Source organism: Curcuma longa, chromosome 13 (assembly GCF_044706935.1).
Source record: "Curcuma longa cultivar G26 ecotype Majalengka, Jawa Barat chromosome 13, ITB_CL_G26_1.1, whole genome shotgun sequence".
NCBI classification, from domain to species: Eukaryota; Viridiplantae; Streptophyta; class Magnoliopsida; order Zingiberales; family Zingiberaceae; genus Curcuma; species Curcuma longa.
Genome location: NC_133873.1, coordinates 6,499,592 through 6,524,658, shown reverse-complemented (window position 1 = coordinate 6,524,658; position 25,067 = coordinate 6,499,592). Strand labels below are relative to the sequence as shown.

The following is a 25,067-nucleotide window of genomic DNA, read 5'->3' as shown; positions in this document are numbered from 1 at the left end:
AGAGCAATCTCAAAGTAACAACATCTTGGATAGGACAAGTGAAGTACCCACATTAATGGTCCTACTTACCAAGTTGATCTCTAGTATTAAAGGAGTATTACATCCAATTATGGACATAAATCATTGTTTCACCTTGACTTATACCCTAGCTCATAGATGGCCGGAGATATTGTTACTAATGTAGATAGATCACCTTGACTTTTGCAACTAAAGGCAAGGGGAAGTATTAGTATAACTAAATTTGTTGCGACCCTTAGTGCATCATGTGAATCTCACATTGAACCTATAAATAGGTAGTGCTATGACAATGGAAGCATCTTCGGTTGAGTCTCTCCCCCTCAATCGACAAACCAAGCCACACACCTTTGCTAAGTGTTCCGGCTCCTTACCGACGATAGCCACACCACCAGACAATAAGGGCCGCGTCAACCTGCAGTTCCACGTCGATAGGGGGGCCTGAAGAGACAACCACTGAACGCACGGGTTAGCGGGGCACCGGGGAATCCTGGCGTGGCCACTCCGACGCTCAAGTCAGGCAACGAGAAAAGAAGTAGCTTTAGTGAATTCAACCTCTAAATTATCATACCTGTGGGGTTTATATAGGAGTGGTGGGAGCAATATCTTAGGATCTCGGCGCATGTGATTGGCTATTGATCCGCTATTAATGGGGTAAGGATAATCTTGAAGGGTTTTCGAATATCCAATGGCTCGGATTTGTTGATCTTCGTCTGACGGCTCTGACCACGCGAGTTATCTTCTTTTGATGATTGGGATTATGCTGGACCCAGTGGGGGACTTAGTATGCGCTCCCCTTCTTACTGAAAAGGTCAGCGTGAGAGCTCGTAGATATCTGTTCCGAAAACGGAGGTCGGGAGTGGTTAATTTGGGAAGGGCGACTAGGATGCCCAAGTACTGGTAGCCTTGCCTCAGTTGAGAGATCTCCGTAGGGATGTCCTGTGCTTCTTGCTGGAGTTATATCTGGAGGTAGGCAGGTGCTGCCAGGACTTTGCCCTGAGGACATGATTGCCCGTGAGGTAGGTCTATAAGGTTGGGACCTTGCCCTGAGGTAGGCACATGATGCCATGACTCCCTCGTGAGGTAGGCCTATAAGGTTAGGACCTTGCCCTGAGGTAGGCGCATGATGCCATGACTCCACCGTGAGGTAGGCCTATAAGGTTAGGACCTTGCCCTGACATGTGATGTTGCGACCTCGTTATGAGGTAGGCATACGATGCTGGCGCCTTGTCCTGCGATGCCGATACCTTGTCATGAGGTAGGCATATGATGCCAGTACCCTGTCATGAGATAGGCGTGCGATGCCGACATCTTGTCGTGAGGTAGGCATATAAGTTTAGGCATGGATCATGAGGTCGGTTATGAGGTGGGGTATTATCGTTGAGGAATGGCCATCCATACGGCGAAGAGCTCCTCTTGTACCCCCAAGTGTATGTTGTCCTTTTGATGAGGTTTACGTTCTGCTGGGTTATCATTTGGTTTGAGGATGAGGTATCCGTGCTGACGGGGGAGGGGGCCTGGACATTTTACGTGAAGTCTGCGTCTACCGTGTTAAGGGAGTGCTTTTCTCTAAGGGAGATTGATCTTCCCAACCTTCCCCTTGGTACTGAGGAAGTATTACCTCGTATCTACTCCGGGCTTCTGGTCCTTCCTCTACACCCCGCATTTCTTCGTCCCAGGGGATTATTTGCGCCGGATCACTAAGTAATATGCTCCTCGGGTGAGCTCACCATTATCACAACCTAACTTCAACTTTGGCAATGGAATTGCAATTGCATTGGATGAACTCAATTTGTAGAGTGTCATTTGATTTTTCACCTTTGCTTTCTTAATTAGAAGGTGTGTTGTTCGCACCGGCATGACCAAACTGATTGGACCTCAAACTCATCTTTTCTATTATGTTGATAGTTATCAATGAGAGCTTCATTTTGATGTAGTTAGATGTACCTTTCTCGCACGAACCTCTTCGGTCCAAATGAAACTTTGTTATACCAATTAAAACTTAATTTTCTCTTTGATTAATTATTTATTCGACATCATCTCATCTAGAATTGGAGGAAGGAATTCCTTGTTAGAGTGACCTAAACAAATAAAATATATAGCACCATTTGAATAAACACATTGCTAACTACTTTTCTATCATGAATGATGTTCTACCTTTGACCAAAGAAAAACAAAATTTGTTGAAGAAAAGTATTTGTTCTACCTTTTGAAAAACCCTAACTATATATTATTGCAGGCTAAACATGTGCTACATTTAAAAAAGGATGGTACTTTCTTCATAAACTAATTAGTCTTGTGTTTACTTCTCTTCCTTGACTGTCACTTACCCTGAAAGAAACAGCTGACCAAAATGATTAATTAATTGATTAATGAAGATGATCTCTTTCTTTTAAGCACTAATTAATTAAACTTGTGCATGAGTTACTCCAATCACTGCAGGAAAATTATCCATAGAAACAAATGCTCCGATTACTCCAAAGTGTGGTTTGATCGAAGAAGGAAAAGAATCCATCCTTTCTCTCGTCCACACCTCAAAATAAACAAGGTATAAAAGTTAGGAGGGAAAAGTATTCTCTACTCTACTTGTGTGATATTTTATAGGTCCCTTAGAATCAAACACCAAAAGGGACAACACATTAAGGAGTGCTAGTTCAACTCTTTGAAAAGTCATTCATTTTATTGTATAAAGCATGGAGTTAGTCTTTCTTCCCTTATTATGACTATTATTATTACCATTGCTTAAAGAAATCTTTTCTCATTTAAAAATGCAATTGCATTTTGAAGTCGATAATCCTAGATGACTCTCGATCATCGACACTATAGTATCTCGATGATGTAGAGTATAGTATAGTTTGTTTGTATGTTTTGCATAATTGTGATAAGTTATTAGACATGCATGATAATAGTCCATGAAATTGTGTGTAATATTTAGTGATAAAATTCTAAAGAGAAACAACTTCCAAGAGCTTATAAAGGCTTTGTCTATGAGTTTTTAGCACTTCTTCTCTTCTTCTTACTCAATTGTACTATATCTTTGTGAAAGGAAATACTTGTATAAGATTTCTCGACCTCTAGAAAAGTAAATTTCAAGAGTGATTCATCTAACGAATCAGTAAACTATAGCGTAGAAGCTATAAATAGATTCGTTAGCATTGTCTAATGTATGTATTGTTTTAGTCTACCTTTTGTGTTATTGTATTGTGTCTTGCTAAATTCTCTTCTTCCTTCTTGGTCATTGTACCTCTCGTCCTCTTCAGCTAGTCTCGCCTCCTCCTCTTCCTCTATAGTAGGGGACTAGTCCCCTCCACAGCAAGTGACTAGCCCCTTCTCCATTGTCGATCACTAGCCCCACACCCGGCAACACAAAACCCCCCACTCGCTAGATCTCATCCCTCCTAATTGTAAACTTTAAAAAATATCTAATATCTACGAGCTTTACTTCTCTTTGATGAATGATAGTGTAAATACTATAGAAAAAAAAAGGTGCAAAAGATAAGGGTTACGAGAGGAGGAGGGGCTATGAAGTGTCATGTGAAGGGGAAGAGTCGACAACAATTCATGTTCAAAATAGAGCTAGAAGAGGAAGCTACTACCAACTCCTTTCTCTACCACTTGCTCGATGAGTAGAGAATTACAATAGAGCTAATGGATTCAACCCTAGTATAGTCAAAACATGTATAACGCTAACAATCTCATACGAGTAAATAATCAATTAAAGCATATCGTAAGAACATCTTTTTTAAAAAAAGAAAAAAATCTAGTAGATAAAATCAAAATTTAGAGAAACTCAACTCAAAATCAAACTACTAGCTACTAAAGTAAAACATAATAATTGTAAATTCTATAATATTTGGGATTGAAAAGTGAGAATACTAATTATTTTCTTACCATTTCAACTCAAGGCCTTTGTATCCCACAACTCTGACTTGATTCCAAGAAAAGTGTCACACTTGCACTCCTCACTCCTCAAGTGTAATCCCCAACTACAATTGATACAAAACCCTATTCCCCTCGATGGAGGGGTTAAACTCAAGTCGAGATTCAAGTCGGGACACTTGTAGCTTTCACTTTGCCATGGCCTTCCCTTGTCGTTGCTACCACCGCTACTAGTGCAATCTGGATCACATTGAAGGAACCCTCCCTTCTTCTCTTCGACCTTCACGAAAGACACCGATAAGTTAGTAACCGGTGCATGAACCTTTTGGTGAGTTGTTGGGTCAATTCCTCGACTCGTTAACTTCCTCTTGATGTGTGTGTTCCAGTGGTTCTTGATCTCATTATCGGTTCTTCCCGGTAATCTTCCAGCTATTAGAGACCACCTACATGAGCAACAAGAGTTAATCTTTCCTTACATGGAATATTGAGGGAGTCTTCGACTTACTTGTTGCCATGATGGCTGTGAAGTTTGATGATGAGCTCATCCTCCTTCTCGGTGAAGTTGCCACGCTTGAGGCCCGGCCGGAGATAATTGATCCAACGCAAGCGGCAACTCTTGCCACACCGGAGAAGGCCAGCTGCCTGAGGAAGTGAGCGCCAACAACCTTCACCGTGCGCCCGTATATAGGCCACCAATCGACTATCCTCCTCCTTAGTCCATGCCCCCTTGTTGATATGGGTCTTCTCGCAACACCGAGACCTCCCCATTGCCTAAAACCTCTCGATGTTCTCCCTCCTCACCTTTGTTTGAGCCATGAACTCTAATAGTAAAACAATGATAGGGATATAATTAAGAGATCAAGAAGAGAGATCATTGAAAGGTACTTGAAGGGTTAAAACAATTGTTTGGAAGAGTCAATCCTTGGTCTGATTTTCAAAGGAGTGTTTGGATATTTGGAAGGGGAGGGAGTTGGTCCTTGATTGGCTTCTCTCAGTTGATGCCGCCATGGAAGTAGGGTTTAATTTTTAATTAAGATCGTTGTGCATGTTTCATATATAATTTAGGGTTTTGGTTTGACGAGGTCATGGAGGAGATTAATGAAATGGTGGTGGGTGAAGAACAGGTGGGTCGTGTCAACATCTGCAAACTTTGGATTGAATTCGCATTAGAAAAGGGAGGAAAAAAGATCTTCATAAACAAATTAGAAGATGTTGATAGGAACAGCCACAGACTTGAATTAAAGAAGGGAAGAAATATGTCTCTTGGTGCGTAAGCAGGAGACAATTAGCAGTTATGTGGCATTTGGTTAGGTAAATAGTGATCTTGACACATCTAATGCTTTGTTTAGGAGGAGGTGAGGGAAGAGAAGGAAAAGTAAATAAAGGGAAGGGAACTTTGAACTTTGTTTGGAAAGGAGTGAGGGAAGATGAGGGAATTGTAAGGAAGGATAAGTTTTGACTTTTCTTATCCATGAAAAGGTAGATTTTCTTATACTCTAATTTGGGATGTAAGAAAAGGAAAGACAACTCTAATAATGTTTGTCCTAATTTTATTCCCGTTTTAAAATATTAATTCTCAAATAACTTATTTAATTTATTTAACATAAAATTTTTAAATTTCTTTCGCTGAGCACGATCTATTCGCTCCTTTTTTATTCATCAAAATTTCGACTCGTACATTTGTGATGGTTCTTGGAAAACTTGTAAAACAAAAAAAATCAATTTAGTAATACCTTCTCAAAGCGATGCGCCGAAGCTCGCACACTGAACACGTAATTCACTTGAAATATGTAAATTAATTTCTACATGGACATTATAGAGGAGGACGTTTGGCAATTCTTAAGACATGAATAGACACCACAAAGGCTATATGGCATACATTAATCTAATCAAATTCGCCATTTAAGCAAAAATAACTATCAAGCAATTTTGATCAAAACCTTTACATGAGCATCTTGAAAGAGTTTTGTAGTTCTAATGTCATGAAAGTCTAAAATTTCAATCTAAGCTATAAGCCTACAATTAAAGTTATGGTATCATCTTTAAAGATCATACAAATACAAGTCGTAGAGTTACAATTTTCCTCCTCGCATATATATTAAATCTACATATATTTACACATATATATATTAAAGTTATAAAGTTATAATTTTTCTTCCTTGTAAATAGGACCGTAAACAAGTCAAGCCAAGGTAAGCTTTGTGGTGTTTAAACTTGTTGGATAAAGATAACCGAGTGATGCAAAAATGACAGAGCAACTTTCAAAGGTCATAACTTTTGACTCGGATATCAGAACGGGATACTGTTGGTTGATAATTGAAGCTCTTTCAGATATCATCAGGCATCGTTTAGCATCTTGTTGAAGGTTTTGAATATATTTTACTATTTATAATAATTTTTGAGGTTTTAATATTTAACGGTATTTTTGTCTCTTGCAAGTTAGAGTTTTGTTTTAGAGTCTATTTAAATGCATGTTAGGTTTTTTGAGATAATTTTGTTAATTAATAATATTTCCATCGTCTTCTTCTTTGGGAAGTAATGAGTTTACTTTTCCTAATTCTTGATATTCTTCGATAGAATCACTAGGTTTTAGAAGGTTGCTTCTATTATTGGTGTGTGAATCAATGGATTCAATAGTTTCTACTATGTCACTGAGCCAAGTCAAGCCTAAAATAAATCAAGTCATTGAAATGATTATTCAAGCATGACTTGATTTCTTTTTTATGAGCTTGAGCTTGATTTAAGCTTGACTTGAGTTTAGTTCGTTTAGATGTCATCAAGCTCTCAATTAAATCTTGTTTGATTATTTAAAGCTTTTACATTTTAAACTTGGTTGGTTGGTTATTGAGTTTGATGATACAAACTTATTTGTTCATTTTAAATTTTTTTATTTATTTGACATGTTAATAAGAGTTTTATTGATGAACATGATTCATAAATATTATTTACAAATATTAACGAGCTGAACACTTAAGTATTTAAACTTATTTGTTTAGTCTAACGATTTATTCAAGTTTGTTCATTTAATTGATCTTTTATATATTGAACAAATATAAACAAGTTCTTACCAAGCTGAACACTAAATTTGTTTCAATGAACGTTCGATTCATTTACCATCCTACTAGTAAAATTAAAGAGTTGCACTAATATTTGAGTGAATATTTATTGATTTAGGTAGGACATAAGTCGATAAAGAGGACCACCGTGAAAGTGAAGTGATTTAGGGGATTTAGAGAGGTAATTTTATAGTTAATGTAAAGGAGGATATTACTTTCATGATGATGTCGGACAGAATAACAACTATTATGGAGGCTCATTCTCACAACGAAATTTCAGAGAAGGCATCGGAAATCGTCGAACACAGAGACAATGTCTCTAGGTTTAATTGAATAAAATTGATTCAAAATAAAATATCACGCCCTAACAACAACTAGACAAAGGTTTAAATAACTCTAACGATGTAAAAGACAAAAATAACCATAATATAATGACAAAGATTATTTGGAGTCTCTAAAAAAGCTTTAAATAATGCTTTTTGAGCCTAAGACTGGACTCTTAAAGGTTATATCCATAACAAATATAGATCTCTGAGCGAGCTTCGATTTAATATCTTAAAAGTCTCATGGTTCAATCCGAGTCACAAGTTATAGCTTTTCAAAGCTCTGGTCCCCTGCATCACAAAGCCTTCCAAGTTTGAAGCGCCACCATCATGCCACGACCGTGTTAGTAAGCACGGCTAGACCGTGTTAGTTGTTGGACGTCTACGGTTGACCGAATACAACCGTGTCACCGAACACAATCAGACTATGTTCGACTCTGGACTTCTCTTCATTAGGTAACCGCAAGAGACACGATAGTGTCGAGGAAAACGGTCAGATGATAGAGATTTTTATTATTGTTCCGTTGCTTGCTGCATCACATGATAAATAAAAAAGAAATGCCCTTAATGATTTGGTAAAATATCTTGTCTCAAAAACTAATAAATAAATAAAAACCTCTGAAATCAATGGAGCAGGTAGTGGCAACATAGTTGTCCAATATCATAAAACACAATCACCATTAAAAAAACAAAAAAGAATAAAAAAGAATCCACAAACTTCAAACGTGTTGTTTTCTCATGAAACAAGCAACAGAAATTAAGTTGAATTATGGGAAGATCGACAAGCAGTACGTGGATATGATTAGAAAATAAATGTAAAATATTTATTTTTTATTTTCTTTTGATTTCAATGGAATCAAGAACTTTCTTCGATTTCACATTCATGGAAGAACATGGAACCTGTTTTCCACTTGGAAGTTAGAATTTTCAACTGTTTGACTTTGAAAAACAAGCTCAAGAACATCATTAGCTGTCGGCATCATCTGCAATCTTGATTTTGTGCAGAGTTATTAATTTGGTCGGGAAAAAAAATCTGAGTTGACTTGTAGATGTTCCATAAATGCATGCATCTTAATTAGTACTGCCGGCTTCATGACAGAGGAGTTGACCATTTGCAATGCCACTGTATAATTTTGTTTTCATGAATATTCATGCGTTCAGATTTTATCTAACTAATTTTAGAGGTGGGTGTTCTCTTGTAGTCCCTCTATCAAATAAATTTAGAGAGCAATTGATGTAGCAACGGGGCAACCATTAAAGTTTTAGAGGGGGTCTTCTCTTTTATCAGACTAATTTTAGAGGTGGTCTTCTCTTTTAGTCCGGCTATCAAATAAATTTAGAGCATAATTGATACAGCCGTCAATTTAGATGGGCTTGTCGGATCGGCCTGCCCCGCCAAATAATTTAAGTGGGTTCGATTGAAATTTTATCAACTCATTTTAAGGTGGATTCAAATGGGTCAACCCGCCTTGGTCCGTGACTCGTGTGGGCCCATGGCAAGCGGGTTGGTATGGCAAGTTATTTTTTTTTTAAATTTAAAATTAAAATAGAAAACTCAGTGGACTAGTGGGCTTGATATGTCTAAACCGCAATCTAGTTTAAAAATTTCAACTTGACTTGTTTAAACTATAATACAAACTTAAAATTTTTAATATTTTTTATTTTTTAATAAGGTCCGTGGGTTGACTCGCCTAGCCCCTAACTTGCCTTGGGTTGGTTGGGTTGGAGATTTTCCAACCTGCTAAGTTGGTGGGTCGGCCTGCCTCACTCCGCCATATGACAGGTTTCTGATGGGTTGGGCCACCCCGTCATGGGTTGGCCCATTTGACAACTTTACTTGCATTGGTCTCTTATCTTGGTTGAAGTTCCTCTAAGACAGAAAAGATAATATCCGAAGATGGATCTCGATGTCTTTCAATTGACCATTGGGGGTCTAGTTCATATAGTAAAGCGTTTGCTTTGCATGAGAGAGGTATGGGTTTATTCCCTTGGATCTCCACAAATCTATATTTTTTTACTATTTTTTATTATATATTAATTAATTAATAAAAAAATTATAGAATCTTTCTTACTAATCGAGCTTAGCTTAGTTGGCAAACTTGAGGATTGTAGTTGTTATAGGTGATTCTTAGGTTACTAGTTCGAGTTTGGCAGGTTAAAATCTTAATTTTTTTATCTTTAAATTTTTCTCTTTTTCTAAAATAAAAAAAATTAGCCATAGTTTCCGTAAAACCAAAATGGTACACCCTAGTGACAACCGATCTTAACTCATGTGGTGCAGATCCAGTGGGACTTTTTTGTTATTACTATTGCTCATCGCGAATGCCCTCCAAAGTTTTACGTAGTTAGAAGAGATATTTTTTTCTCAAACTGTCTTTTGTGGTTCTTGAACCAACTTCACTACTTATGCTGACTGATGTATGACTTTCTTCATGAATGAATATTGACAGTGGATCATTCCCTGGAGAAGTACAATAACAAAGAGAGAACCCCTACACTCACTATGGCTAAGAGCTTCTGGTCTATGCTATCATCGAGTGTTCCATTTGCATATCTGTTTATTAGACCATTCAATAAGGAGTCAATAGCATGTAGGTTCATATCCACTACATTGTTTAGTGTCCCTTGCACTGGTCTCTTATCCTGGTTGGAGTTCCTCTAAGATAAAAAAGATAATACCTAAAGATGGATCTCAATATTTTATAACTCACCATTGGGGATCTAGCTCATATGGTAGAGCGCTCGCTTTGCATGCGAGAGGCACGGGGTTCAATTCCCCGGATCTCCATAACCTCTAATTTTATTATTCTTTATTATATATTAATTAATAAATAATTATAGATTTTTTCTTAACAACTGAATTTTAACTCAAGACTGATAAGATAATACCTAAGATGGATCTCAATATTTAATAATTTATCTTAGGGATCTAGCTCATATGGTAGAGCGCTTGCTTTGCATGCAAGAGGCACGGGGTTCAATTTTCCTTGGATCTCCATAACCTCTAATTTTATTATTCTTTATTATATATCAATTAATAAATAATTATAGATTTTTTCTTAACAACCAACCTTAGCTCAAGACAGATAAGATAATACCTAAAGATGGATCTTGATGTCTTTTGCTTCGCATGCGAGAGCCATGGGGTTTGGTTCCTTGGACTTCCGCCAACCTATATTTTTTACTATTCCTTATTATATATCAATTAATAAATAATTATTGATTTTTTCTTACCAATCCACCTACCAACCTTAGCTCATTTGGTAGAGTAGAGGATGGTAGTGGTTGCAAATAATCCTTATGCTCTGTTTGGATAAGGTGAGGAGAAGGTTCATTAATGGAAAGAGAAAGGAAGGGAGGGGATATAAAGTATTTATGTTCCCTTCGTTTGGGAGGAAGGGAAGGTTATTAACATAACATGTGTTATTTTGTTTAAGAAGAATAGAAAGGGAATAAAAGTTAAATATATAAAATTATAAAAATATACTCACTTTTTAAATTAGATAATAATTTTATTTTTTATAATATTAATATTTATTTTATAAATACAAATTAATTATTTTTAATATAAAAAACTAATTCTTTTGTAGAAGAGTTCATTGTATTATTCGTTACTCTATTAGATGAAATAATAGATTATATTCATAAATTTAATTTATATATTTTAAGTGAACTACGTGTTCAGCGTGCGGGCTTCGACGCATCGCTTTGAGAAGGTATTACTCTACTGATTTTTTTTATTTTACAAGTTTTCTATGAAACATCACAAATGTTATATTGTTACAACATATGATAGTGATTTGAAGCGATGGATATATTCGCAACTGGAAAATGATTAGCCTACGGATCTACTAAACAAAGAAAAAAATTATAATTACCTAACAACGTGTCGAGATTTCGGTGAAGAAGAAAGGAGCGAAAAGATTGTGCTCAGCGAAAGAAATTTAAAAATTCTAGATTAAATAAATTAAAGAAGTTATTTGAGAATTAATATTTTAAAATATGAATAAAATTAGAACAAATAATATTTAGAGTTGTCTTCTCTTTTTATACCCCAAATTAGAGTGTAAGAAAATCTCCCTTTTCATGAGTAAGCAAGGTTAAAACTTACCCTTTTCTATCCTTCTCTCCTCTTCCCTCACTCCTTTGCCAAACAAAAGTTCAAAGTTCCATTTCCTTTATTTACCCTTCCTTCCCCTTCCCTCATCTCCTCCTAAACAAAGTGTTAGGTCACTGGTTCGAATTCGACAAGTCAAAATCTTCATTTTTTTCTTTTTCTTTTTTTCTTTTTCTAAAATAAAAAAATAGCCATGGTCTCCGTAAAACCAAAATGGTACAACCTAGTGGCAACATGTCTCAACTTGAGCAGTGGAGATCCAATGGAGCTTTCTTGCTATTACTACTGCTCATAGCGATTGACCTCCAAAGTTTTACATATTTAGAAGGGATATTTTTCCCCCAAAATGTCTTTTGTGGTTTTTGAACAAACTTCACTGCTTGCGCTAATTAATGCATGACTTCTTCACAAATGAACATTGGGAGATGGGTCACTCCGTAGGGAAGTACAAGAACAGAGAGAGAACCCTTGCCCTCACCGTAGCTCAGGATTTCTAGTCTATGCTATCATCGAGTGTTCCATTTGTGTATCTATTTATTGGACCATTCAGGAAGGTGTTAGTAGCATGCAGGTTCGTATCAACTGCATTGTTCAGTGTCCCTTGCATTGGTCGCTTATCTTGGCTAGAATTCCTCTAAGATAGAAAAGATAATACCTAAAGATGAATGTTGATATCTTACATCTCACCTTTAGGGGTCTAGCTCATATGGTAGAGCGCTTGCGATGAGGCACGGGATTCAATTCCCCGGATCTCCACAACTTTTAATTTTATTATTCCTTATTATATATCAATTAATAAATAATTATAGATTTTTTCTTAACAACCTACTTAGCTCAAGACAGATAAGATAAGACCTAAAGATGGATCTCGATTCTTTTGCTTCGAGAACCATGGGGTTTGGTTCCTCGGACCTCCACCAACCTATATTTTTTTATTATTGCTTATTATATATCAATTAATAAATAATTATAGATTTTTTCTCACTAATTGACCTACCGACCTTAGCTCAGTTGGTAGAGTGGAGGACTGTAGTGGTGGCAGATAATCCTTAGGTTGTGGTTCGAATCCGACAGGTTGGAATCTTTATTTTTTTTCTTTTAATTTTTTCCCTTTTCTAAAATAAAAAAATAGCCATGTCTTCGTAAAACCAAAATGGTACAACCTAGTGGCAACCCATCTCAACTCAAGCAGTGGAGATCCAAGCAGTGGAGACCTCCATAATGTCTTTTGTGGTTTTTGAGCTAACTAATGCATGACTTCTTCATGAATGAACATTGAACCCTTGCCCCCTTGCCCTCGTCGTAGCTCAGGATTTCTAATTTATACTATCATCGAGTGTTCCATATGTGTATCTATTTATTAGACCATTCACGAAGATGTTAGTAGCATGCAGGTTCGTATCCACTACATTGTTCAATGTCCCTTGCACTGGTCTCTTATCTTGGTTAGAGTTCCTCTAAGATAGAAAAGATAATACCTAAAGATGAATGTTGATAACTTACATCTCAGCTTTGGGGGTCTAGCTCATATGGTAGAGCGCTCGCTTCGCATGCGAGAGGCATGGGGTTCAATTCCCCAGATCTCCACAACTTTTAATTTTATTATTCCTTATTATATATCAATTAATAAATAATTATAGATTTTTTCTTAACAACCTACTTAGCTCAAGACAGATAAGATAAGACCTAAAGATGGATCTCGATTCTTTTGCTTCGAGAACCATGGGGTTTGGTTCCTCGGACCTCCACCAACCTATATTTTTTATTATTACTTATTATATATCAATTAATAAATAATTATAGATTTTTTCTCACTAATTGACCTACCGACCTTAGCTCAGTTGGTAGAGTGGAGGACTGTAATGGTGGCAGATAATTCTTAGGTTGTGGTTCGAATCCGACAGGTTGGAATCTTTATCTTTTTTCTTTTAATTTTTTCCCTTTTCTAAAATAAAAAAATATCCATGGTCTTCATAAAACCAAAATGGTACAACCTAGTGGCAATCCATATCAACTCAAGCAGTGGAGATCCAATGGAGCTATTACTACTGTTCATAGCGAATGACCTTCAAAGTTTTACATATTTAGAAGGGATATTATTCCCCCATAATGTCTTTTGTGGTTTTTGAAAAAACTTCACTACTTGTACTAACTAATGCATGACTTCTTCACGAATGAACATTGGGAGATGGGTCACTCCCTAGGGAAGTACAAGAACAGAGAGAGAACCCTTGCCCTCGTCGTAGCTCAAGATTTCTAATTTATGCTATCATCGAGTGTTCCATTTGTGTATCTATTTATTAGACCATTCAAGAAGGTGTTAGTAGCATGCAGGTTCGTATCCACTACATTGTTCAGTGTCCCTTGCACTGGTCTCTTATCTTGGTTGGAGTTCCTCTAAGATAGAAAAGATAATACCTAAAGATGAATGTCGATATCTTACATCTCACCTTTGGGGGTCTAGTTCATATGGTAGAGCGCTTGTTTTGCATGCGAGGCACGGGGTTCAATTCCTCGGATCTCCACAATTTCTATTTTTTTATTATTCCTTATTATATATCAATTAATAAATAATTATAGATTTTTTCTTAACAACCTACCTTAGCTCAAGACAGATAAGATAATACCTAAAGATGAATCTCGATTCTTTTGCTTCGAGAACCATGGGGTTTGGTTCCTTGGACTTCCACCAACCTATATTTTTTACTATTGCTTATTATATATCAATTAATAAATAATTATAGACTTTTTCTCACTAATTGACCTACCGACCTTAGCTCAGTTGGTAGAGCGGAGGACTGTAGTGGTTTCAGATAATCCTTACATCGTTGGTTCGAATTTGACAGGTTGAAATCTTTATTTTTTTTTCTTTTAATTTTTTCCCTTTTCTAAAATAAAAAAATAGCCATGGTCTTCGTAAAACCAAAATGGTTCAACCTAGTGGCAACCCATCGCAACTCAAGCAGTGGAGATCCAGTGGAGCTATTACTACTGTTCATAGCGAATGACATTCAAAGTTTTACGTATTTAGAAGGGATGTTTTTTCCCCATATTGTCTTTTGTGGTTTTTGAACAAACTCCACTACTTGCGCTGACTAATGCATGACTTTCTTCATGAATGAACATTGGAAGATGGGTCACTCTTTAGAGAAGTACAAGAACAGAGAGAGAACCCCTACCCTCATTGTAACTCAAGATTTCTAGTCTATGCTATCATCAAGTGTTCCATTTATGTATCTATTTATTAGACCATTCAGGAATGTGTTAGTAGCATGCAGGTTCGTATCCACTACATTGTTCAGTGTCCCTTGCACTGGTCTCTTATCTTGGTTGGAGTTCCTCTAAGATAGAAAAGATAATACCTAAAGATGAATGTCGATATCTCACATCTTGCCTTTTGGGGGTCTAGCTTATATGGTAGAGCGCTCACTTCGCATGCGAGAGGCATGGGGTTCAATTCCTTGGATCTCCACAATTTTTAATTTTATTATTCCTTATTATATATCAATTAATAAATAATTATAGATTTTTTCTTAACAACCTACCTTAGCTAAGACAGATAAGATAATACCTAAAGATGGATCTCGATCTTTTGCTTCGAGAACCATGGGGTTTGGTTCCTTGGACTTCCACCAACCTATATTTTTTACTATTGCTTATTATATATTGATTGATAAATAATTATAGACTTTTTCTCACTAATTGATCTACCGACCTTAGCTCAATTGGTAGAGCGGAGGACTGTAGTGGTTGCAGATAATCCTTAGGTCGTTGGTTCGAATCCGACAGGTCGGAATCTTTATTTTTTTCTCTTAATTTTTTTCCCTTTCCTAAAATAAAAAAATAGCCATGGTCTTCGTAAAACCAAAATGGTACAACCTAGTGGCAACCCATCGCAACTCAAGCAATGGAGATCCAGTGGAGCTATTACTACTGTTCATAGTGAATGACCTTCAAAGTTTTACGTATTTAGATGGGATGTTTTTTTCCCCATATTGTCTTTTTTGGTTTTTGAACAAACTCCACTACTTGCGCTGACTAATGCATGACTTTCTTCACGAATGAACATTGGAAGATGGGTCACTCTTTAGAGAAGTACAAGAACGGAGAGAACCCCTACCCTCACCATAGCTCAGGATTTCTAGTCAATGCTATCATCGACTGTTCCATTTGCGTATCTATTTATTGGACCATTCAGGAAGGTGTCAGTAGCATGCAGGTTTGTATCCACTGCATTGTTTAGTGTCCCTTGCACTGATCTCTTTTCCTAGTTAGAGTTCCTTCAAGACAGAGAAGATATTGCCTAAAGATTGATCTTGATGTCTTCCAACTCACCATCGGGGGGTCTAACTCATATGATAGTGTGCTCACTTTGCATGCGAGAGGCATGAGGTTTGATTCCCCATACCTCCACCAACCTATATTTTTTTACTATTCCTTATTATATATCAATTAATAATTTATTATAAATTCTTTTTTATCATCCGACCTTAGCTCAGTTGGTAGAGCGGAGGACTATAATGGTTGTAGGTGATCCTTAGGTCATTGGTTCAAATAGCAAATGACCTCCAAAGTTTTACATATTTAGAATGGATGTTTTTTCCTAGACTGTCTTTTGTGGTTTTTGAACAAACTTCACTAGTTACGCTGACTGATGTGTGAATGGATGTTTTTTTCCCAAATTGTCTTTTGTGGTTATCACCATAGAGTTTGATGCTAATGTGTGGCGTTATGACACAGTAACGAGCAACAATTAAGATTTCCAATATAAAACATGGACTGGCCATGTCCCCTAACATGATCGTGTCTCTTACTACCACTTGACGAAGAAAATTCAAGAGTCGAACATGGTTTGACCGTGTTCCCTGACACTGTCGTGTTCGGTCGACTATAGACATCTGGCAACCAATATAGTGTGGCTGTGTTTACCAACACGATCGTGGCACGGTGGCGACGTCCCAAATCTAAAAGGCTTTATGATGAAGGAGGACTGAAGCTTTGAGCTCGAGGTCTTACACTTTTGACTCGAATTGAACACAGAACTTTTAATCAGCTAAATTGAAGCTCATTCAGAGATCTACAAATGATTATTTAGTGTCACCCGAAACGATCGAGTCTTAGGTCCAAAAAATATCATTTAAAGATTTTTCGGAGACTCATTATATTAGGGTCATTTTCGTCTTTTACTTTATAGGATTTTAAAACTATTTAAACCTTTATTTAGATGTTGCTAGGGGATTATCTTTGCTTTGAATCAATTTTATTCACTTAAATTTAGAGACGATATTTTCTCTGAAATTTCACTGTGAAAATAAAGCTCCAGAATAATTATTGTTTTGTCAGACGTCACGTTAGGCATCAAGTGTTTTGTGGCATGGGCAGCCTACTCTAAAAGATAGTACCTCACTTCTTCAGCAAAAGATGAAATTCGCTACCCTAGCGGTCTCACATGGTCGGTCCCACGACCATCTATGAGGAGGTAAATCGAGAAGCTACAGTTGACCATGATAGAGGAGGACATTGCTTCGGCTTCGTCAAGATTCGACCTTTGCCTACTTCAGCAACTCTGCTCAATCGTAACCAACTTATTCCGGGGGTGACAGATAGTACCTCAAAAAATGATAATCTCAGTTAGTCGTATTGACTCAATCCCTAGGAGTGACCGGCCCGGTCCTACGAAGTTTTCCACCGGCCACCAGGGTAAATCGAGAAGCGCACACAGCGGCCAACCCAGATGCCCAACATCATTTGATTGCGATCCCCATTTGGAGGAAAATTCCTGCAAATACGCCATAGTTGGGGATCGAACCGCGGGTGCCTGGGTGACAACCTGGATGTCCTACCGCGGCACCATGGCCCCGGGGACGACAGATAGTACCTCATGCACCAACATCATGTAGTATACTTATCTTAATATTTTATATATTAAGACGTGAGTTATGTTGTTACTATATATGATGCTATGATGTCAATCACAATCTTGATTTTGTTGATTAAACAAAGACTTACTACTTATTCAAATTCATAGCACATGATGTGTACCAAATTTTCTAAGATTTTATGATGTTAAATTCATCCTCTCCTAGTTCACCTATCGAGTAAATCTAAAATACAATTTATACATGTTCAAAAGTCCGACTTTCATAATTAAATTCATCACTTTTAATCTATGAAAGTATTGCTCTACCTTTCATTTGTATGTGAGATTTTCTATCTTGCCTTGCCTTGTATTTACAAAAAAAATATCTTAGGTAATGTATAGATAATATTTCTACCATTTATTACTTATATATCATTATTCCTACATCATTTTAATTGTTAGACCTAAATATCATTTTGTATGGTATCATGCTCACATTTGAATTAGATAATCCAGGTATCTAATTCTTACGATTCGATTAATTCTAAAAGTGTCCTGTCCAACCCCACGAAAATTTTTCACTGCCCACTAGAATAAATTCAAAAGTGCACACGGCTCTACTTCTAGCAACCAACGTCTCAAATTTTTCATTCCATTGAAGGAAAATATCCTACAATGCACTGTAGCTGAGATTCAAACCGTAGGTAAACCACTGAGCACCTTACTATTGCATCATTGCCCAGGGGCAAATATGCCATGTTATTGATATCATGTTTGATAAGCTTGATATCATTAAATTCATGTTATTTGTTTGATATCATGCTTTAGCTATGTAATATATAATGTTCATGTTTGAATTGAAACTAGATTGAATTTTTGTTTAAAAAGTACAAAAATAGACTTTGTAGATAACTCAACATAAGGGCAGAGATTATGGGAGCTCTAGTCTTTTGTGAATTTAAAAATGAAACAATTTATTTTATCTATTTTATTTAGTAATTATTTTTAATGGCTAACTTAAATTGTTGAACAATAAAAATGAAAGTGACCAAAAATAGATTGTCGAAGCTTCATATATGTTCCGAGTAGAAACCTAACCACGATGACACGATAGTAAGAATCTACTTCGGACCAAAGAGCAATAACGTCGAAGTTTTTTCGTCGCTTTATTCTTGTGGCATAGCATAATCGATCCTGCGAAGAATAACACACGTCAAAGGACTCACCAAGAGTTACCCAGTGAAATCCCTTCGATGTCTAAGTCATTATGAAACTCTAAAAGAGTATACTAGAAAGACGAAATGAAATAAAAAATGGAATAAAAGTAAATGATACCAGATAAACTCCCCTTGAGAGAGTCCCTCTCTACCTTATATAGGAAGAGAAACTCAAAAGGCACATCTCATGGAGAGAAGCTCAAGGGACGCAACTCATAGAAGGAAACCAAGAGGCACACCTCCTAAAAGGGCTCCATAACAAGTATCATATCCCTTCACTTGCCAAGAGGTCGGACACAAATTAGGAGGTCGACTTTGCTTAGCAAGTTGTGAGGTCGATATGTCAGGAAGTTAGGAGGTCAGTAGGTCAGAAAATCGAAGTGCTCAACAAGTTGAGAAATTAGAGTGTTTGATAGGTCAGGAAGTTGACAAATCAAATCGATTTGGCCAGTTAAAGATTGTTGACACGCCGCATCAAGTCTATGTTAATCAGGTCCTGGATCATGTCACACGACCTCTGTATTGATCGGGTACTATCACATGACCCCTATCATCTCCACCGCATCAATATACAAAGAGGAAGAATGCATCTAAGTACATCCAATGAGCCATATTTGCAATGGTTAAGTGCGAGACATCATGAGCATAATGAGAAGTTAGAAAATAGCAAGTGAATCATCTACGGGGAAGGCGACCGAAAGTTTAAGCGATATTGATTTATTAGAACATGTGTTTTGAATTGAATCGAACATGATGCCCCTCCACATGCCATCACCTTAGCGACCCCTGCAAGGTAGCCCCACACTTTGAAAGGGAATAAATCACAGAGGATTTTTGTCCTACCGCAACAACCTTTTTACATGGGGGAGTTCAGGCATCCAATGATGCATTTTACACCTGTTAGGAATTGACTCCAAGACTCATTGCAACAAACATCCATGCAGGTATCAACTGCGTCAATCCGTGGGGGCATATGCCCCCTCCACATGATTATCGTAACGGAGCAAATCGTCTTCAGCCATCCTTACCACATCAGTTACAATTATTAGGCAGATTTATTGTTATGGCTTCAACACATAACCATTCAGTGCCTTGAGAAACATCCCACAAAATTGGAATGAATTGGTCTTTTTTCTGAATAACATTGTATGCATCAAAACTTGAGCAAGAAAGTGCGAATCTCCATGGGGCCCAATTCAACAATGAGTGTCGTATTGTCGACCGCACGACCTCTTATAGGAGCTGACGAACTCCCAGGATCATCTGCAACTCTCCACTTCTTCGTCTTCATTCCTGACTTGTCTTGGTTCGCCGATAAGCTTGTTTCTCTTAATTCTTTGATCTGCAAACCGTAGCAGCAAAACATTTATCAATAGACACACTGATTTAATTTTTGTCAAAAGAAGATGAATATATGATGGTTAGAACAACTGCAGCAGTTGATTGTACTAAGTTTGATATATAATACAAGGCAAATGCATCATAAAATCTTCAAGGTTTATTTTTCCAGTTCTTTCGATAGAGCAGATTCGTGAATACAATCAAAAGATATGGTGTAAGAATATGAAAAAGGAAATTAAAGAGAAGTTTATATCGTTTGTTGAGATCTATGTTTATCGATCAAAATCAATTGCTTATCATCTGGAAAAGTGATGAATTTACCGTTTTCCCCGCAAAGACCTTTTTCAGATCAATGTTAGCCAATCTTGAATTAAGAACATCCTCCCCGGCCTATGAAAAGTTGAGTGGGTTAGTATACGATTGCAAATTGTCTTAGAAGCTATCCACCATTGTACCTCATACAAATGTGCCAAACGAAGGAGGACAGAACCATCATGTAGATCCTGAAGATAAAGATCTTGTTTGTTAAGAGAAGTGTTGTTTAGAAATAAATGGGCATTTGATATAGCTACATCACACCTGAAGTGTGATAATTGCAACATTAGGCGGCAGATTGTAACCGTGATCCATCGTGGTTGCGTTCATCACATGAGAGGACTTCCAACTTTCCTCATCCTACAAGAAATCAGAATGTCATCAGTGGAACAAAAGAAATAGGCTTGTCAACAAAAAGCATATTGTACCGCATGAGTGAATGCTAGAAGAAGAGGAGAGTAAATTTGTTGTCCAAAGGTTCGCCTCCAATGAGCTCCACTACCAAATTGATCAACACTCAAGTAGTAGTTCCCTCGTACCTATTATGCCATTAGTATTAGCAGAAATATAGGAATGAAAGCCCTACAGTAGAACTCTCTCAAATCAAAATCTGACTGAGCAGCAAAAAAAAGTAGCTTGAACAATAGAGGTAATAATCAAATCACTAAGCTGATGCCAGCAGGTCATGCATGAGCAGATAAGTGAATTAAATTAAAGTCACAACACAATCAAGAACGATTAACAGAGTAATGCCTGAAATGTAATTTTGGTGAACAATGATAAGTTATTAAAGTTGTAGAATTTTCAAATACTCAGATGACTGTTCAAAGATGTAGAGGGTCACTTAGGATCTTGTATGGCTTTATATCTGAACAGAGAAGTGGAGTATCTTAAGGGAAGGAAAATGCTGGTGGCTAACCTGGGCAGAACATTGTTGGGGGAAAAAACAAGAAAAACTGGCTACTTATTTGTTGTGACTGCTAATCAATTTAACCAACTATAACTGGCTACTTATTTGTTGTGACTGCTAATCAATTTAACCAACTACATCTCATGTCCTGGACAAATAAAATTACCAACTTGACAAGTGAAAGCATAAAATAGATATATGGTCTAGATAATGCATACAGTTATCGCTTAAAGTAGCAGTAGAAAGTCCAATAGACAGGAAATGACCATACCGTAAGACCCTCGCATGCATCATTCACACAAACTTGTTCATCAAGAGCTTCTGCAACGCCTCTCGAGTCATCATACAATAAACGCCTTCCAAGTAGTGGTTGGTTAGAAGACAAAAAAAAAGTAAATGAAACAAGTCCAGACAATTAGAAAGGAATTGGCAAATCAAAGGTTGGAACCTATGAAGCATAATTTCTATTTCCCCATCTTTAATGCTGGAACCTCCAACAGCACGGTCTACAAGGACTGAGAGTTCAGATTTACCATCTGTTGTGTATATTCCTAGGTTCAGCTGTAATTTAACAAAAAATTAATCAGGAAGAAGTATGCTATTTTAAACAAGTAAAGAAGCATGAAAATCTTCTAGTATTAGTAATCCAAGAATTTAAGGGTAGCTGTATTCTCACAAGGCCTCATGCATCACATTGAACCAGATATATGAAGATAATTTGTGATCCTTAACCTACCTCATATATTATATATTATATTTTTTACTTTATTTAATTTTTAGGTTTTGGTTGAGTCTATCAAGTGGACCTTGTGTTGAGGTTCGAGTTTAAAAGAGGCTCAATTTGGACATTAACCAATTTAAAATTCAATCAGATTTATATTAGGAACAAATTGGTTCAAAAATGTTATACTTGATTTAGTGGAGTTTTGGGTTGCTTAGTGTTATTTAAATCCATTTTTCTTCTCTCTCTGCATAACCCCCATCCTTGATTCTTCTCCACCCCTCTTGTCTCTTCGTGACACTGCACTACACCATCAATGCAAAGCCACCAATCGGAGCTGTTGTCCAGTGGCAGTCGTCCCTCTTATCTGGCAGCCCATAATCTTCCCTCTCTCAGTCCCAACCTCTGCATTTGTTGCCTACCTCGGATGCAGCTGACCACAATGCAATCAGCCTGTGTGACCATTTCCTTCTAGAAAGTGGTATCACTGCCTCTCCCAGCAGCATCTCTGCCTTGCTTCTCCCTTCAGTCTCTCTCTCACTCACCATAGATCTCTCTCTTCGGGTAGATCAGTAGACGAAACAGAAAGGGTGGCACCAACTCCTCAGGTGACTAATGAGTAGTCCCTTCTCTCTTGATCTGAGTTCAGTGTGTTTTTCCCTTCAATCCCACTTGATCAGTTAGCAGCCTACTCCTACAGCTTGGCTAAGAGGCTCTTAGAGTTTCCTTTGTGTTGGATTGTCTATTCGTTACAAATCCTTAGTTTTTCTCCATTTTACAGCGATTACAGAAGTAGGATCTACCACTTCCTCTAGTTTGGAGTCAATCATTGTTCTGGTCATCCAACACTATAGTTTGGCGAGAATCCTTAATCCTTATTTATTTTGGCTTAACTATCAGAATTCATGCTTAAATTTCAGCAGCACTCATTCTTGCTCAGGATTGTGTCTAGTTGGGCTTGGGAATTTTGCTTGCTAGAGAGGGTAGAGTTGCATTTTGCTTTTAATCATTGTTATTTTGTTTAGGTAGGTTCATTTGTGTTGGCGTAGATCCATGGTTCTTGATAAGTGCATCCAGTAGGTTCATTTGCATTGGAATAACTTGTCTCCAGGATAAGTGCATCCAGTAGTAAATAAATACCGGGTAATAGTTTCCTGAAACTGGTTGAGTCACTTGAAGATTCCAATCTGCTCTATAATCTCGGACCTGAAACAATTCAATCAACAAAACATGATTATGGATATATTTTAAGATGTTAGCATAGTAGGTATACACACAGGGCACATGAACATTTGCAGTGTAAGCAATTACATAGAAGGTAAAGGTTTTCTATATAATTTGTAGAATGCATATAAAGTTATTATTGTTCATGCAACAACTGCAATTACAACTTGACAAGCCATACTAACTCAAGGTGACAATTACAAGAGCAATTCTATACGTAGTTATGTAGGTCAATCTAGTTGTTTATTTATTTTGATGCACCGCATCTTTAGTTATAAAATTGGTACACACTTACAAGGTAGATAAATTCATTACCTTAGGTCAAGACATAGTGGAAAGTGTCAATATAACAGTAGATGACTTTCTTGCAGATGTGGATTCCTATGGTCTGTAGCAATCTGTGGATCATTTTAGCAATCATATCGGCATTAACACTTCGATTGTACATCGTACATATGCTTGGGGTGACCTTTGTTAGTCATGTACGCATTGGAATGAACATGGGCACTACTCTCAATCCTAAAATTGAAGAGTGAAGAGGTCAACACCTAGAGTATATGGGTGTCTAACCATACTCATTCATGTTCACTTGTGATCAGTTACATCAGTTTGTAGTTGTAGTTGATATTATGGGTTTAACCATACTCATTCATGTTCACTTGTGATCATGTACGCATTGGAATGAACTTGGGACCGACTTGTGGTGTATAGCTGTGACGACCCACTGCAGGTGTAACAGACCAAAGCCTGTGTGCAGATTATAGCAGTAATCCTTATGAAGAGTGGCGAACCATCGTAGCAAGACCTTTCCTATTCGTATATGATAGTATAGTGAAAAAGTAGTAGGTAAGAATTGCAACATGCTAAAAACACTCTTATCATTTCACTGTAAACACAAAAGAGTAGAAACAGAAAGAATATAGGAATATTTCTCTATCATTATCTGCATAAGGAGTAGGATTGTGGAGTATACCCTCTTCAGAAAATCTCTTCCGTTGGAATCTGTGTAGAATGTACTATTCGTGACCATATTTGTCGTCAATTGAGTAATGACTTCCTTCCCGGTGCCATCATCAGTAGGTATTGGTCCAATCTTCATTAAACGTGGTAAACAGTAGCAAAAGTTGATAACAATTCAATAAAAATAATAAAAAGGTATTAGTCAAAAATGCCATTATGAAGGTAAAGTACTAAACTAACCGTATATTCTATTTCTGCATGCTCCTTTTCTTTGTAAACTCTAATAACCTGAAACAACTCAAGTTTCAGCAAACATGAAATAGCCATAAGAAAAGAATCGTTAACTAGTTTAACTGTAAACTAATAATGAAAAGGAAACATATCAGCTCGGCATATACATGAGCAATATCTAGAAATACAGTGAATCTTAGAAAATTGAGAGTGTGACTAAAACTGGCGACATTTAAAAGATAGATTTTCATATTAATGATGTAATTCTTCTTCTTTTTTTGAGTTTTGGCACCTAAATGGCAAAATATCATGTCAACTTATCATAGAGGCATTTAGACACTATTTTTTACTGAGGAACATAGGAAAAGATCATTAACTATAGGGTATTTATATTCATATTATTTCCTGTGAATTTGGGGGGTCTAAATGACACAGATTCAAATTTTAATACACATCTCGCATGCTGATTGATGGTGGGCAGTGAGACACCACCCACACCAATCAACACGACTCAACATTTCAATCCTTGGTCTTCTTAACAATAATTATTATCTCCTTATCATGGATTAACATGCCCCACTTTAATGATTTGAGTTTCTTTCCTCCCAGCAATTGTGAATGTAATTTAGGAAATGTATCCTTTAGTAGCATCTTCTTCATAAATTGAAATTTGGACCACCTGATAAATCCACGAGTTAAACTGTTCATGACTTCATCCACCAGAGGCCCTTGTATAACCTTCAATGGTACCTGAGTACAAATATCCATGCAAGCCTGTTATGGTTAGTTTGGATAATATATAAACCCTTGGGACTAAAAGATACTTCAATTAACATACTATTGATCCTGATGAAGGAACTGGTGGTGCACCATTTGGCCTGAAAATATATGCTCCTGA

The 25,067-nt window shown here is 36.9% G+C and overlaps 1 protein-coding gene, 3 non-coding genes and 1 pseudogene across 4 annotated transcripts; 3 read left to right on the top strand and 2 right to left on the bottom strand.

The window, feature by feature from the left end:
• Window positions 1-3,910: 3,910 nt before the first annotated feature.
• LOC141844057 (myb-related protein Hv1-like) lies at window positions 3,911-4,676 on the bottom strand. Its single transcript, XM_074732047.1, has 2 exons — window positions 4,400-4,676; window positions 3,911-4,337 (listed from the first exon to the last, which is right to left on the bottom strand). The coding sequence occupies exons 1-2, from the start codon at window positions 4,660-4,662 to the stop codon at window positions 3,911-3,913; spliced, it is 690 nt and encodes a 229-aa protein (XP_074588148.1). The 5' UTR covers window positions 4,663-4,676.
• A 5,312-nt stretch (window positions 4,677-9,988) lies between these two features.
• TRNAA-UGC (transfer RNA alanine (anticodon UGC)) lies at window positions 9,989-10,061 on the top strand. The gene has a single exon. It is a non-coding gene; the product is annotated as a tRNA-Ala (tRNA).
• A 2,843-nt stretch (window positions 10,062-12,904) lies between these two features.
• Window positions 12,905-12,977, top strand: TRNAA-CGC (transfer RNA alanine (anticodon CGC)). The gene has a single exon. It is a non-coding gene; the product is annotated as a tRNA-Ala (tRNA).
• A 2,123-nt stretch (window positions 12,978-15,100) lies between these two features.
• TRNAY-GUA (transfer RNA tyrosine (anticodon GUA)) lies at window positions 15,101-15,185 on the top strand. The gene is given in 2 exon segments: window positions 15,101-15,137; window positions 15,150-15,185. It is a non-coding gene; the product is annotated as a tRNA-Tyr (tRNA).
• Window positions 15,186-19,230: 4,045 nt separating this feature from the next.
• LOC141843957 (alpha-mannosidase-like) overlaps window positions 19,231-25,067 on the bottom strand; it is a 14,913-nt pseudogene continuing 9,076 nt past the window's right edge.